The 13,316-nt window shown below is 42.3% G+C and overlaps 1 protein-coding gene across 1 annotated transcript; it reads right to left on the minus strand.

Moving 5' to 3' along the window:
• Positions 1-2,815: 2,815 nt before the first annotated feature.
• On the minus strand, positions 2,816-5,739 carry LOC138976296 (forkhead box protein B1-like). The gene has a single exon (XM_070349146.1). It carries the CDS (start codon positions 5,600-5,602, stop codon positions 4,655-4,657), a length of 948 nt encoding a protein of 315 aa, XP_070205247.1. The 5' UTR covers positions 5,603-5,739; the 3' UTR covers positions 2,816-4,654.
• Between the last annotated feature and the right edge of the window lie 7,577 nt (positions 5,740-13,316).

Here is a 13,316-nt window from a genome sequence, read left to right on the forward strand (position 1 = left end):
GTCTTGCTGAAAAATGGCATTGCGTTCAGTTTCATTCTGTGAGTTCGACAGCTACTTGACTAAATGTTGTATTTTCGCCTTACGCGACTTGTTCTTTTTTAAGGAGATCAGACTTTATTTTGGTCCCATCAGCGGGTACTATTCGGAAAGGTTTTTTATTTTTATTGTGATGTCGCCTACTGTAAACTTATAACCCTTTCACTCGCACTCTCTCTCTTTCTTGATAACTTTCTTTCTCTTCCGTCTGCGTGCTTGTTTGGAATTTGTTATACAATATGTTTTTTTCAGTTACACGCAAAATGGACATTGTTTTTTTACTGGACATTCTTTTTATATTTAGTCAAGTTTTGACTAATTTCTTTTACAATTACTTCTCTCTCTCTCTCTCTCTCTCTCTCTCTCTCTCTCTCTCTCTCTCTCTCTCTCTCTCTCTCTCCCACACTTTCTCTCTCTCCCCCCTCTGTCTCTCTCACTCTTTCTCTTCGCGCCCTCCTTCTCTATTCCTTCCCCCCCCCCCACCCCATCCATATCTCCCCCTCTCTCTCTCCCTCAGTCTCCTCTTGCTCACCCTCTCTCTCTCTCCCTCCATGCCTCTCTCCCTCTCTCTATTCCCCGTCTCTCACCTCTCACTCTCTGTCTAAAGTGTACTGCACCGGGCGTAAGGGTCACCCAGATTGTCGGACCAAAACTGTAATTTTTTTATTCAGTCACTTGCAATCAATGAATTGGCTTGATGTTTGGTAGTTTTCTTCAAAAATCATTATATTTTCAGAAAACATCAAGTTTGAATACCTACATTAAGTAGAACAACTGACAAAATTATTTAATTCGTAAAATAATGGGCAAAATAAACCTGCAAAAATGCTAATTTTAGCATTTTTGAAATATCTCTTGGGGAAAAACTATGTGTCCAATTGAAAAATAAATTGGCACTCATATTTAAAGCATCATTACCTACAGTATGTTCTAAAAGCTTTCTGTTTTGTTGGAAATGTTGCTTTTAGTAGCATTAGCAAAAGAATACTATAATTCTATATTATTATGATATATCACACAATAAAAAAAAATCTATTTTTCTGATTATCAGCTTCATTCTAGAACAAACTATAGCCAGTCAAGTGAACATTTGATGTGCAAAGTTTCAATGGAATAGGTGAATATTTAAAAAAGTTTTTCATTCAGACAGTGCAGCTGCCTGTGATTTCGCGCGAACTTTCACCACATAAAACAGCAAAAAGTTCAACATCTATCAGTTTATGTCCTTTATGGGGGGGTCATCAAGAGATTAGAATCAAAACTATCTTCACTTGAGCTACTGTCTGATTCATCATCTGTGTCTGACTGTTCTGAGCAGTTTTTGGAATCAAATTCATCATCAGAACCGATAATTTCATTCAACAGAGGCCTTGATTAAAGGGATTTTTAATTCCCACCAACCTACTTTGACCACTTATTGCAAGAAAACTATGTATGCTAGAGACAAAATGTAAACTGCACATGAAAATAGAGATATTGTTCTAGCTTTTGGCAACATCATAATTTAGTATATCTGAAAAACGATTTTTTTCCAAATTCTGGGTGACCCTTACACCTTAATGCAAAATAGTCGTTCACTCGCAGACTGACATTTGTATGGCGTTTACAGTTTCTTCTTTTGATTACTGACACTATCATACCTACACGCTCATAGCTATACTCACATCCATGCTCACACATAAACCAACACACGTACTTAATCGCATCCGGCCTATACACTCACACACACACCTTTTCCATGCTATTTCTTCATTTCTTTCTCTCTCTCTCAGTTATTGATATAAATGTTTACTTGGCTCATTTACTTTCTTATTGTTCCTTCCGTCATCATGTCTTCTTTTTTGTGTGTGTATTAACTGGTGTTTTATTTTCATTTTCAATCAACTGTTACACCTTTTTTCTTTTACATTTCAGGTTATATTTCCATTAAATTACTTTTTAATTCAACAACAATCTGTGTGTGCGTGCGTGCGTGCGTGCGTGTGTAGTTGTGCGTCTGTTTGTTCATTGGTTTGTTTGCGTGCAGGCGCGCACATGTGTGTGTAGGGGGGAGGTATGTGTGTGTAGGGGGGAGGTGTGTGTGTGTGTGTGGCCCCATCCCCCCTACCACACACTATTATGAGCTGAGTATTTGTGCCTCGATATTTACACCCCCGGCATGCACACATTCTTATACTAAAAGACATGCAACATACAAACACATTCACAAATATAACGTCTCTCTCTCTCTCTCTCTCTCTCTCTCTCTCTCTCTCTCTCTCTCTCTCTCTCTCACGCACACGTACAACCTCACCACCCCCCCTTCACACACACACACAAGCGGGCACGCGCACATTCAAACAACAAAATGAACGAAATACACACAAAGAATTCATGATGTTGACGATTATTCCAAAGTCACAATTTTGAGTATTATGGAATCACCACTTAACTTTACGAAATGACATACAGTTTCATTGAAACTCATCCACAAGTTAACATAAAAACCACAACTAACGTGGTTCTAAAAGTAGGACTATTTTTGAAGGCACGACTTGGATGCTCATATGTTGTACAAACACAGCACGCGGTTGGCAAAGAAAATGCGCATTAGGGTATTGGAACAGCAAACCCTTGCATTATTTTTTTTTTAGTCAAAACGTGTTTCGAGCTCTCTCTCTCTCTCTCTCTCTCTCTCTCTCTCTCTCTCTCTCTCTCTCTCTCTCACCCTCTCTCTCTCTCTCTCTCACCCTCTCTCTCTCTCTCTCTTTCTCTCTCTCTCTCATTATCTCACCACACACACACACACACACACACACACACACACAACTCGTGTACCAGTACTCGTACATCATATTCCCAGGAAAGCAAACACAAAACTAAACAAACAACCTAAAAGTACGCCTTTAGTTAGAATACTTCTTCAATCTAACTCACAAAAAGTTCATTGACATCCATTCCTGTCGACGAACGAAACGTAACATTCTCCGACGCGACAGAGCCTTCAGGAAGAAAATATCATGCGCATCTACAATTAAAAAGCACAATTTGAGGGGAAAGAAAGTTTACTGCCCTGTGTCACTTCATACAATCCATATTGTGGATGAAAATAAAATCAGAAAAAAAGATTGAAGTAAAACATTTTCACAGGCAGCTTATTTCAAAATGGAAAATATGTAGGACGTTCATTGGCTGTCTTTCAGGTTTTAGGCAAAGCTGTTTACACCTGGCGTCCTAAACTATTCTCAAAAGTGCTTTTACAATATCTTATTGTTTCAAGTCTTGTTTTCTTTTCTCATGTTTGAGTCAAAACATGCGTTTTTTTCAACACAAATTGTGGAGATATGTTTAAGTAAACCTCTTTTCAAAACATAAACGGTCGTTTTCATTTTCCAGTTTGCAAACTGTCGTCAAATGTTTATCAAACGAGAAAAGCTATACCAAAGTAGGCTTCATAAAAAAACCACTTGGGTCGCTTGTTGGAAAGAGGAATGAGAAACAGTATTTTTGGCCTGTTGCAATAAAAATCTGTTATTTTTCATCGTCCTATAGCGGCAAGTTTTTTTCTTTTTGCCATGTGTTTTTTTTAAATTATTACAATTCGAGTTGTTTAGAATTTGTCCACAAAATCGTGTATTATCATGCCAAGCGAATTATGAACAATTGAACGACGGTTTTCTCGTGCAGTTGTCAGTAGGGTAAGTTCTGTTGCTCTTCTAGTTTTGTTTTTTGTTTGTTCTCAAATTGTTACACGTGGGTCAAATTTGAGGTCGCAAAAAAGAAACGCTTCAGATGCTTTCTGTACAATACAGAATTGGGCTCCCTCGGGTTTCTACAGTGTAGGTGATCACAAGATCGTATACATACTACGTATAATCTCCAGGTTTGTTTCTACAATGCAGAGGTACGTAAAATAGCACTTCAGTGTACAATAAAGGTATCGTCAAAACTGTGTTTTAGCTGTTGAGCAAAACTGATTAGCACAAACTAATTTGCTTCACAAGTTTGGTCTCATCAGCAAACAAAATTTTTGCAATGTTCAGTGAGTCAAAAGAAAACAAAACACACACACAAAACAGTTGACCCAAACAAAAATATACAAGTAACTCAAGTACAATTGGTGGTTCGGTTTACAATAGTTAATCTGTACATGGATTTGTCCAATTTTCAAAAGTAATAAGACATGTTCAAAACAGAGCAAACAATATCACGGATGTGTTCTGACGTGTGTCAGCCCAGGGTTATTTTAGCTGCAAAGCGGCGTTTCGTCTGAATGTTCTTGTGCCAACTTAACCTCTTGTAAAGGAAGAAGAAGTCATTGTAACAATGGGCTGCGCCATTGCCAGCCGACACGAAAGCGCACCGGTTGCTTAAGGTCAATTATCTGACAATCATTCTGCCAGAAATGAGCAGCTGCTTTGCTTGAATGTTACCCGTTTAACTGGAATAACTCAGTTTCTGTTATGGTGTAGTATTGTCAGTGGCATTTGCAAAGTTTAACGTCATCTTTCGGATTATATCAAATGGACTTTATCTTCAGTATGACGCCACAACTAGCATCGCTCTTGAGACGTAATAACACAAGCATACATTTACCGGGTGTCTTTATAATCTCTCTGGTGATGTTCTGGTGACGCCATCACGTAGACTGCAGGCGGAACTGGGGGTGGGTGGGGTACTGGGAGGGGTAGGAGGGTTGCTGAAGAGAGGTGTAGGAGGCGAGGGAGGCGGTGGACACGCCGGGAGAGGTGGAAGGCACCTGAGGCATGGACATGGGCAGGGAGTAGGATCCCCCGAGCGGGGTGGGGGTGAGGGGGGAGCCGCTGAGGGAGCTGTTTATCTGGGAGGGGTTGTAGTAGTGGGAGTAGCCACTGGGCGTAGGCGGGGTCCAGGCGCCCGGCGACTCGTTCAGCTTGGGCTGCGAGGGTGACAGACCCAAAGACTGACCGTGGTGCCCGTACTGGTGGTGGGACGGGTGGGGGGTCCCGTACTGCTGGTGGAGGTGGTGGGGGTGGGAAGCCTGGGGATGGTGGCCTTGATGAGACAACCCTTGAGGCAACCCTCCCAGGGTAGCCAGCGGGTTGAAGGAAGGGTAGTGCTTGTAACCGGGAGGGGTCCCGTAGATGCTGAAGTGGCCGTAGGAACTGACGTGCTGGATGTGGGCCGCCTCCTCTCTCTTCTGTCGCTCCAGCTTGAAGCGCTTGGCCCGGCGCAGGAAGCTGCCGTTGCCGAACATGTCCCCGCAGGCCGGGTGCAGCGCCCAGTAGTTGCCCTTGCCGGGACGCCCCGGGGCGCGCGGGATCTTGACGAAGCAGTCGTTGAGGGACAGGTTGTGGCGGATGGAGTTCTGCCAGCGCTGCTGGTTCTCCTTGAAATAGGGAAAGCGGGTCATGATGAAGGCGTAGATCTCGTTGAGCGTCATCATGCCGTTGGGCGAGCTCTCGATGGCCATGGTGATGAGAGCGATGTAGGAGTAGGGCGGCTTGACGTCGGCGAAGCGGCGGCTCTGCTGGGAGAGGGTCGAGGTGCTGGAGAAATGGGAGGGGTCCTTGTCGTCCCCACCCTCCTCCTCCAGCAGGTCCCCCATGGCCAGCTTGTCGTCGTCCTCTTCCTCCCCCGTCCTCCCTGCCCCTCCCAGGCCGTGGTCGCCGTGGGTGAGGGGGAGGGGTGGAGGGGAGGGGGCGTGGCTGCTGTCGTCGCTGGCAGCATGGACAGAGTTGTGGCTCATTGGTCTGAAACACCAGGTAACAGTGATTATTGTACAACTGAATGATTCGTAGTCCGTCTGGTATGATGACCTGTGCCGAGTAACGTGGTCCTAAAAAATAATATTAATAAAGTAGTGACACGTCATCCGTCTTGTATTATGATCTACACTCAGAGGGTATTTCAGAATGACTTCTTACCAAAAAAGACAACCATAAAACAACAACCAAACGCAAAACATGTATTCGTCATCCGTCTTGTACTGTGACTTACATTTAGTGTTTGTAACTTTAATAAGAGTTTTATGTTTCTATATCCGCTCCGTGCGTTATTATTTTTATGTATTTAATCAATATTGTTTTTTCTTCTTCAATAATTTTGCAGTGCGTTACTGTAATTATTTTAATGCTCCTATATTGGATACAAGACTTAACACACTTTAACGAGTTTGACGATCACTTGATGTCGTTTCGTCCGTTTATTTCGTTCAGACACGATTTCGGAGTGGATTCCCTCCTGTGTCATCATTGAAGTTAGAAACAATATTTAGTTTTGACCTACATTAGGAGAAAAAAACACCACACCGAACAGTCTGATTATTCAGCTGTTTCAACAAACTGTTGGAAGCGTTGTGCTCTTCGCTTCCCTCCCCACCTGGTAACACCTCTTTTAAATAAATAATCTCGCTTTTAAGGGCCAGTGATCATAACATCAATCAGACAGAGATCGAAAAACATCGAAACTTCTTGCGAGGTTTAGGATTAGCACTGTTCGTTACTTCGACGCAGTCTAACTGCGCTGAACTGAGAGCGCAGGCCGCCAATCGTTGAAGCTGTAACATCGTTAGTAAGTCAACTATGAAGTTTAACTCATCACCGGCTGAGTAAACAAAACGGCGACTGTTGACCTTAGAGGAGAAAAGATGACCCTACAATGTGCATAATTAAGTTATTGTACTTGGAACATGTCGGGAAGCCATGTTTTTGGGGCGTGCACAAAGTTCTGCCGAACACGTTCACTTGATCTTTTTGTAATTTCCAACCTGTTTCTGACTTCATTCATTCATCGTTTTTACATTTAGTCAAGTTTATTAGTTAAAATTAATATTAAAAGTCCTACGGTTTTGAGCCATTAAGGACTTGAGTGTTTGTCCGCTTTCAAAAAAAAAGAAAAAAAAGAAAGAAATAAAAAATAAGGAGAGGAGGGCAGGGGGTGGGGTTGAGTTGATAATGCTCTGTGGAATTTGTTAAAATGAAAAGTAGTTAAGATGTTTCTTGGTAAGAATTATAAGTCTGTATTCTATATCTTGAATAACGGGTTTGTAAAATGATTTTTTTTTTAATTCAAAACGAGTTAAAAAGTGGAACCTTTCAGGATCACCAATAAAAGCAAATAGATGAGCAAGTAAGAGGAACACGAACAATAAATCTCAAAACTTTTTTTAAAAATAAAAGGATTAAGATGTAAGCCACGAGGGCCGTGGTAATAAAAACAATATGTACAGTTTGGCGACTAGTGAGCCTAGGGTGAGGATATGTTGTCTGGAGGGTAGTCGCTAGAATCAGGAGGGATGGCGGGAGCCACTCGACCTCAAACTGAAACACGCTGATGTGATAATCTGGGCTTAGAGTTATACCCACAGCCCCATGTCCGAGTCCCTGACCAGTTGGCACAGCAGCAAGCTGTGTGACCAGCCTAGAGAACTGCTACTGCGCAAATAATCCTGGGGACTCAGACCATGGAGCTGCATATGGTCATATAAGGTTTTAAAGGTAATTCTATTTGTAGCGCATGGAGCGAACATGTGTTGAAATGAATAGGGTTCTCCACAATGGCAGGACTTGTTAAAGATATGGAAGCGGCAGCCGCCGGCACGGAGGCGTCTGAAGATAGTGAGGAGGTTTGTTGGGAGATCGGGGTGTAGATCGTTCATATCAATGGGTTGATAGGACAGAGATGTTACGTACTGACTTCGAATGAGTTTACGAATTTTACTGTAGAACTCGGTTACTGCGTAGCCGATGTTAGTGTTAGCTGGGGTAGATTCTGCCGCTTCTTTGGCAGCGACATCCGCCAGTTCATTTCCCCGGACCCCTACGTGAGAGGGGACCCAGAGAAATGATACGGATGTGCCGGATGCGATTAACTGGTGACATATAAAGAGGATTTCTCTTTGTAGCTCTGCCCGATTTGATGTGTTTCGATGCAGAGCTTGTAGTGAAGAGCGCGAGTCAGAGCAGAAAACTACCGCACGCGGTGTGACTGGGAGGTCATTTACAAAAGTGCATGCCATGAGCAAGGCAAATAGCTCGGCTGAGAATATGGAGATGTCTTTATTAAGAGTATATTTCCTTGAGATTTTGAGATCTGGGATCACAAAGGCGCAGCCAACGCTGCCGTCTGCAAATTTGGATCCGTCAGTGAAGACTTTTAAATGCTCCGAGAATTTGTAGTTTAGGGTTTCTTTTGTAACAGTAGCTAGGTAGACGGGGTTATCTTTTTTGGTAGTATTATCTTCACTGTCGTATATGATAGTAGGGGTTTCCTCAAGCCAGGGCGGGTAGGAGGGCGGGGGGACCCTGGCCAGCTCACTGACCTTCACCCCGCTACCGGCTAGAATGCGGTTTACTGTGTCGGATAAGGGTAGCGTTTTGGCCAAGAGTTGAGTGCTATGTTTGGTGTTGGCCTCATAAGTTTGGTGCTGAGGAAAAAAGTCAGTCAAGACCTCGCAGGCAGAGTTATCTACCGCGTGGGCTCTGACAGCATACTGAGCTGAACGGAGATTTATCTCATCCACAAGGGGCAGCCACTCACATTCGCTGTAGACTCGACTCTTACTCGCTTGTTGGGAGAGTCCCAGAGCTATCTTGAGCGCCCTGCACTCTATAATAGCCAGTTTTTTCATGAGCGCCGGGCGCGTCGCGAAGTAAGCTTCGCACCCGTACAGGAGGCGGGAGCGAATTAATGCCCGCACTACCTCTGTGACACACTTGCGTCCTCTGGCCCAGGATTGGGACGCCAGGTAGCGTATGATATAAAGATCCTTGTTGGCCTTATTGATCAGATGTTCGATATGACTGGTCCAGTTGGTTTAAACATAAGTTTATTTTAACAAGGGTTACAATCATGACATGTATACAAAGTTCACAGAAACAGCAACAAGCTAGAAGCTTATAGTGGTGTTCCTGCATGACAGTACAACATAAGGCGGTAACGGCTGAAAAATTTGTCTCAATAAACCAAATCTATTAATAACGTAATGAACGTTGCATTATGATGATAAAGAAAGACAGTAAAGGAAGGAAGGAGGGAAAGAAGATGAATAAAAGAAGAGGGATGGGTAGGAGATGTGCAGAAGTTAAAGTTGTTGTCCGGCTTGTAGAGCATTTATTCTGATTTACCCAAAGCGGCCTGAACGTTTAATGAACGAGTGTACGGTGGGAAAATTTTTTTCCTGTTCAAATCTGTGGAATACTGTCTGTCTCCGTTTAAAAGGTGGGGGAGGTGAATTATGTGATTGGGGAGGGTACAGATTAAATGAAAAGCAAGCAAACATGAAAGGAAAATTGAATGAAAATTGTACATCAAAACAAAAATCAGTTTTAGAATACATATATAATATTTATGGTGTTAGCGAGTAAGAGATAGGGAGGGAGAGAGGGAGGGAGGGAGGGGGAAAGTGAGAGAGAGGGGGAGAGTGAGAGAGAGAGAGGGGGGGAGAGAGAGAGAGAGAGAGAGAGAGAGAGAGAGAGGGAGAGAGAGAGAGAGAGAGAGAGAGAGAGAGAGAGAGAGAGAGAGAGAGAGAAAGAGAGAGAGAGAGAGAGAGAAAGAGAGAGAGAGAGAGACGAGTAGACGTATCGATTTTGTTTTCACTTTACATGTTTATCTGTTCGAAACGGCCGGACTGTCCAATAAATTCCTGCACTGTTAAAAAGATTTTTTTGTTAATTTTTGTTTGCAAGGAGGGGTTTCCATGAAGTAGAATATCTGTGTGTATGAAGTTGTTGGTTAGTTTGTTGATTGTGTTGTTTCTTGCAGCTAAGTGTAAACGGCATTCTAGTAAGAAGTGTGTTGCAGTTTCTGTTCCATCACCACAGTCGCATACGCTATTTTCCGCAAGGTGTCTCTCAACTAAGTCTTTCTTTAGATCGCTGATATTAAGTCTCATTTTTGTGTGGATTATTTGTGTTTGTCGACTGCCACTGTAGAAGTAAACGGGAATTTGTGTGTCGTCTTTTGTTAAGTAATGTTTAAATTCCCCGAGGGAGTCGGTTAACTGTATTTGTTCAGGTAGTTGGTTCCAGAGTACTGTTGTCGAAGGAAAAAAGGATGTTTTGTACGTTTCTGTTCGATGTGGGGGTATACTTCGTTCTAAGGGGCGGCGTCTGTGGTAGGGGTTGTTGGCTGCTACGAGAGATGGGAGTGCTGCTTGTAGGTATGGGGGGGTCTTGTCGTGAGTAATTTTATGGAACATTGTTAGTTTATGACGGTTACGCCTTTCAGATAATGATTGGAGTCCAGATTCTCCGTAAAGCTTAAAGTGACTGGTTCCGCGGACAGCTCCGATGATTGTTCGTATTGCATCTAGGTTTAACTGTTCGAGTTCATCTGTTAGGGTTTTGCTACAATTGTCCCATATTATGTCGCAATAATCAAAGTGTGGTAGAATGAAGGATTTATACATAATTTCCAATGATTTTCGGCTCAGTCTATATTTGTATGTACGCAAGCAAGCTACGAGAGTTCTGCACTTTGCAACAAGAGATTTTATATGTTCATCCCATTTACAGTTGTTTTGTATTATTATTCCTAAGTGTTTGTGATTTTGGGAACTTTCAAGGATGGTATTGCCAAAGTTTAGATCTGCGATATCAGGGGTTCTTTGTGTACAAAAGTTCACCAATTCAGTTTTTGCATGGTTAAATGCTACCTTCCATGTTTCTGCCCAATTTACAATTTTTTCAAGATCTGAGTTTAAAATTTCGGCACGGATGTTGTGATTGGCTAAAGACAAGTACATGCTAGTGTCGTCAGCAAAAAGCTTAATCGTAGATTCAATATCACGTACAATGTCGTTTACATAAATTAGGAAGAGCAAGGGTCCAAGCACTGAACCTTGAGGAACTCCCGCTACTACTGGAAGATAAGTTGATTTACTGCCTTTTAATACAACTGCTTGTTTTCGATCTGTTAGGTAGTCTGTAAACCAGTTTAATAATGGCCCATTAATTCCAGCGGCTTCGAGTTTATGCAATAAGCCCCGGTGCCAAACTCTATCGAATGCTTTGGATATATCAAAGAAGATTGCTTGGGTAGTTATTCTATTATCGAGTGATTTGCATATGTCATTGTATATTGTAAGAAGCTGGTAAACAGTTGAGTCTCCAGGGATGAAACCGGACTGCGACTCTGTAATGATATTGTTTTGTGTTAAGTAGTCAAAGACATGAATTTGTATACATTTCTCTAGTGTTTTGCCAACACAGCTTAGGAGGGAGATTGGACGATAATTACTACATGTATCTTTGTTCCCCTTTTTATGAACTGGTGAAACGTGGGCTATTTTCCAAACTGACGGAAAAAGTCCTTCACGTAAAGACCGATTAAACAGTGCAGTTAGGCTGTCACAAATCACTTCGCAGCTCTCAATTAAAATTCGATTGTGGATTTCGTCTGGACCGACTGCTTTTGTTTTGTCTAGTTTGTTAATCGTATTTTTAATTTCTTCGACTGAAAGTGTGAGATTGTTTATTCTGCAAGGAAGCCTTGGTACTTCAGGAATGTCTGACATATCGTCTTCGACAATGGACTGTTGGATAAAGAAGTCGTTGAACAAGTTTGCTTTTTCTAGGTTAGTATAGTAGGTTGTTCCGTTTGACGTCAAAGGAGGAATTTCATTGGGGTTTGATCCTTTCTTTGATAAGAATGATTTAACTAGTTTCCACCAATTTTTAGTGCCAAAGTTATCTCCACTGGATACTTTTTTTGTCTAATTCTTTTATATATTCTAATTTCCGATTACGAATTGTGTCAGTATAATTATTGCGAGTCATACGAAAGTGTTCCCAGGCCTCAGGTGTGTTTAGTCGCACTGCTGTATCATGAACTGATCTTTTTTTGTCGCGTAGTTTTATAATTTCCTCTGTCATCCATGGTGCGTCTTGATCGCGAACAGTTATAAATTGTCTTTACTGGCATGCATAGTCTTGCGACACTTAATTAACAGCTTTTCGGAAAATGACCTGGCAGCTTCGTTGACAGTGTGTAGCGTTGCAATGTTCATCCAGTCGATTTTCCTCAATTCGATAAGGAATTTTTCTTTGTTTAATTTGGAATAGTTAAATATTGTTCTTTTAGATGCAGGAGTTTTATGTATGTGTTTCTTGATTGTCGCACATGGCACAGAATGGTCGCTGCAAATAGGGGGTAGAACGTTAATGCTTTGCACGATGTCTACACTCGAGGTAAGAATAAGGTCAATGCATGACGATGTTGTTTCTGTAACGCGGGTCGGAAGTGTAACTAGTTGTTGTAGACTGTTTAAAGTGATAATATTAAGAAGATGCTGCGACGGGTTGTTTGTAAAATCTGAATTGAAATCACCAAGAATAATAAACATATGCTCTGAAGCGGCGACATTTTTAATTGACTGATCGATGAGTTTCCAGTATTCTACATTAGAGTTAGGCGGCCTATAAAATGTACCTATTAACAGCGTATCCTGGTTTAATCTAGTTTCAACCCATACGGCCTCAAGCTGGGGGATCAGAAGGTCATGCCTTGGTTTGCACACAAGACTGGTCCAGTTAAGTCGAGTGTCAATGATAACGCCGAGGAACTTAACTTCTGAGCTCGGTTTGATAATATCACAACCTATCTTTATACTGCAGTTCCTGTACAGTTGTCTACGGGAGACAACAAGAAAGACTGTTTTATTTGAGGCTAGTTGGAAGCCGTTGGTGTACATATATTGACAGAGGTTGTCGATTTCAGTTTGGTAAGAAGATGGGTCAACAGTGTTGGTAACTCTGTTATGGCGTGGTCTATTAGTGTCTATTAAGGCGGGGTCGTCCGCATACAGAAGTACACTGGCACAGTAATGTCATAGAGCATGATGCTGAATAAGTTTGGCGCGATGATACTGCCCTGGGGAACCCCCATGTCCAGCGCATGGGTTTCGGACACCGAAGAGCCCACTCGGACAGACATCTTGCGATTGCTGATGAAGTTTTTGATGAATTGGTACATGTGGCCAGAGACACCGATTCTGCCGAGTTTTAGGAGTAGACGAGCATGCCAGACGCTGTCGTACGCAGATTTAATATCAAAGAAGGTTCCAAGAAGAGAATTATTACTATGACACACCAATACCAAGTTTTGACTAAATGTTTTAACATAGAGGGGGGAATCGAGACGAGGGTCGTGGTGTATGTGTGTGTGTGTGTGTGTGTGTGTGTGTGTGTGTGTGTGTGTGTGTGTGTGTGTGTGTGTGTGTGTGTGTGTGTGTGTGTGTGTGTGTCTGTGTGTGTGTGTAGAGCGATTCAGACTAAACTACTGGGCCGATCTTTATGAAATTTGACATAGAGTTCCTGGGT

The sequence above is a fragment of the Littorina saxatilis genome, linkage group LG1 (assembly GCF_037325665.1).
Source record: "Littorina saxatilis isolate snail1 linkage group LG1, US_GU_Lsax_2.0, whole genome shotgun sequence".
In the NCBI taxonomy this organism is placed as follows: domain Eukaryota; kingdom Metazoa; phylum Mollusca; class Gastropoda; order Littorinimorpha; family Littorinidae; genus Littorina; species Littorina saxatilis.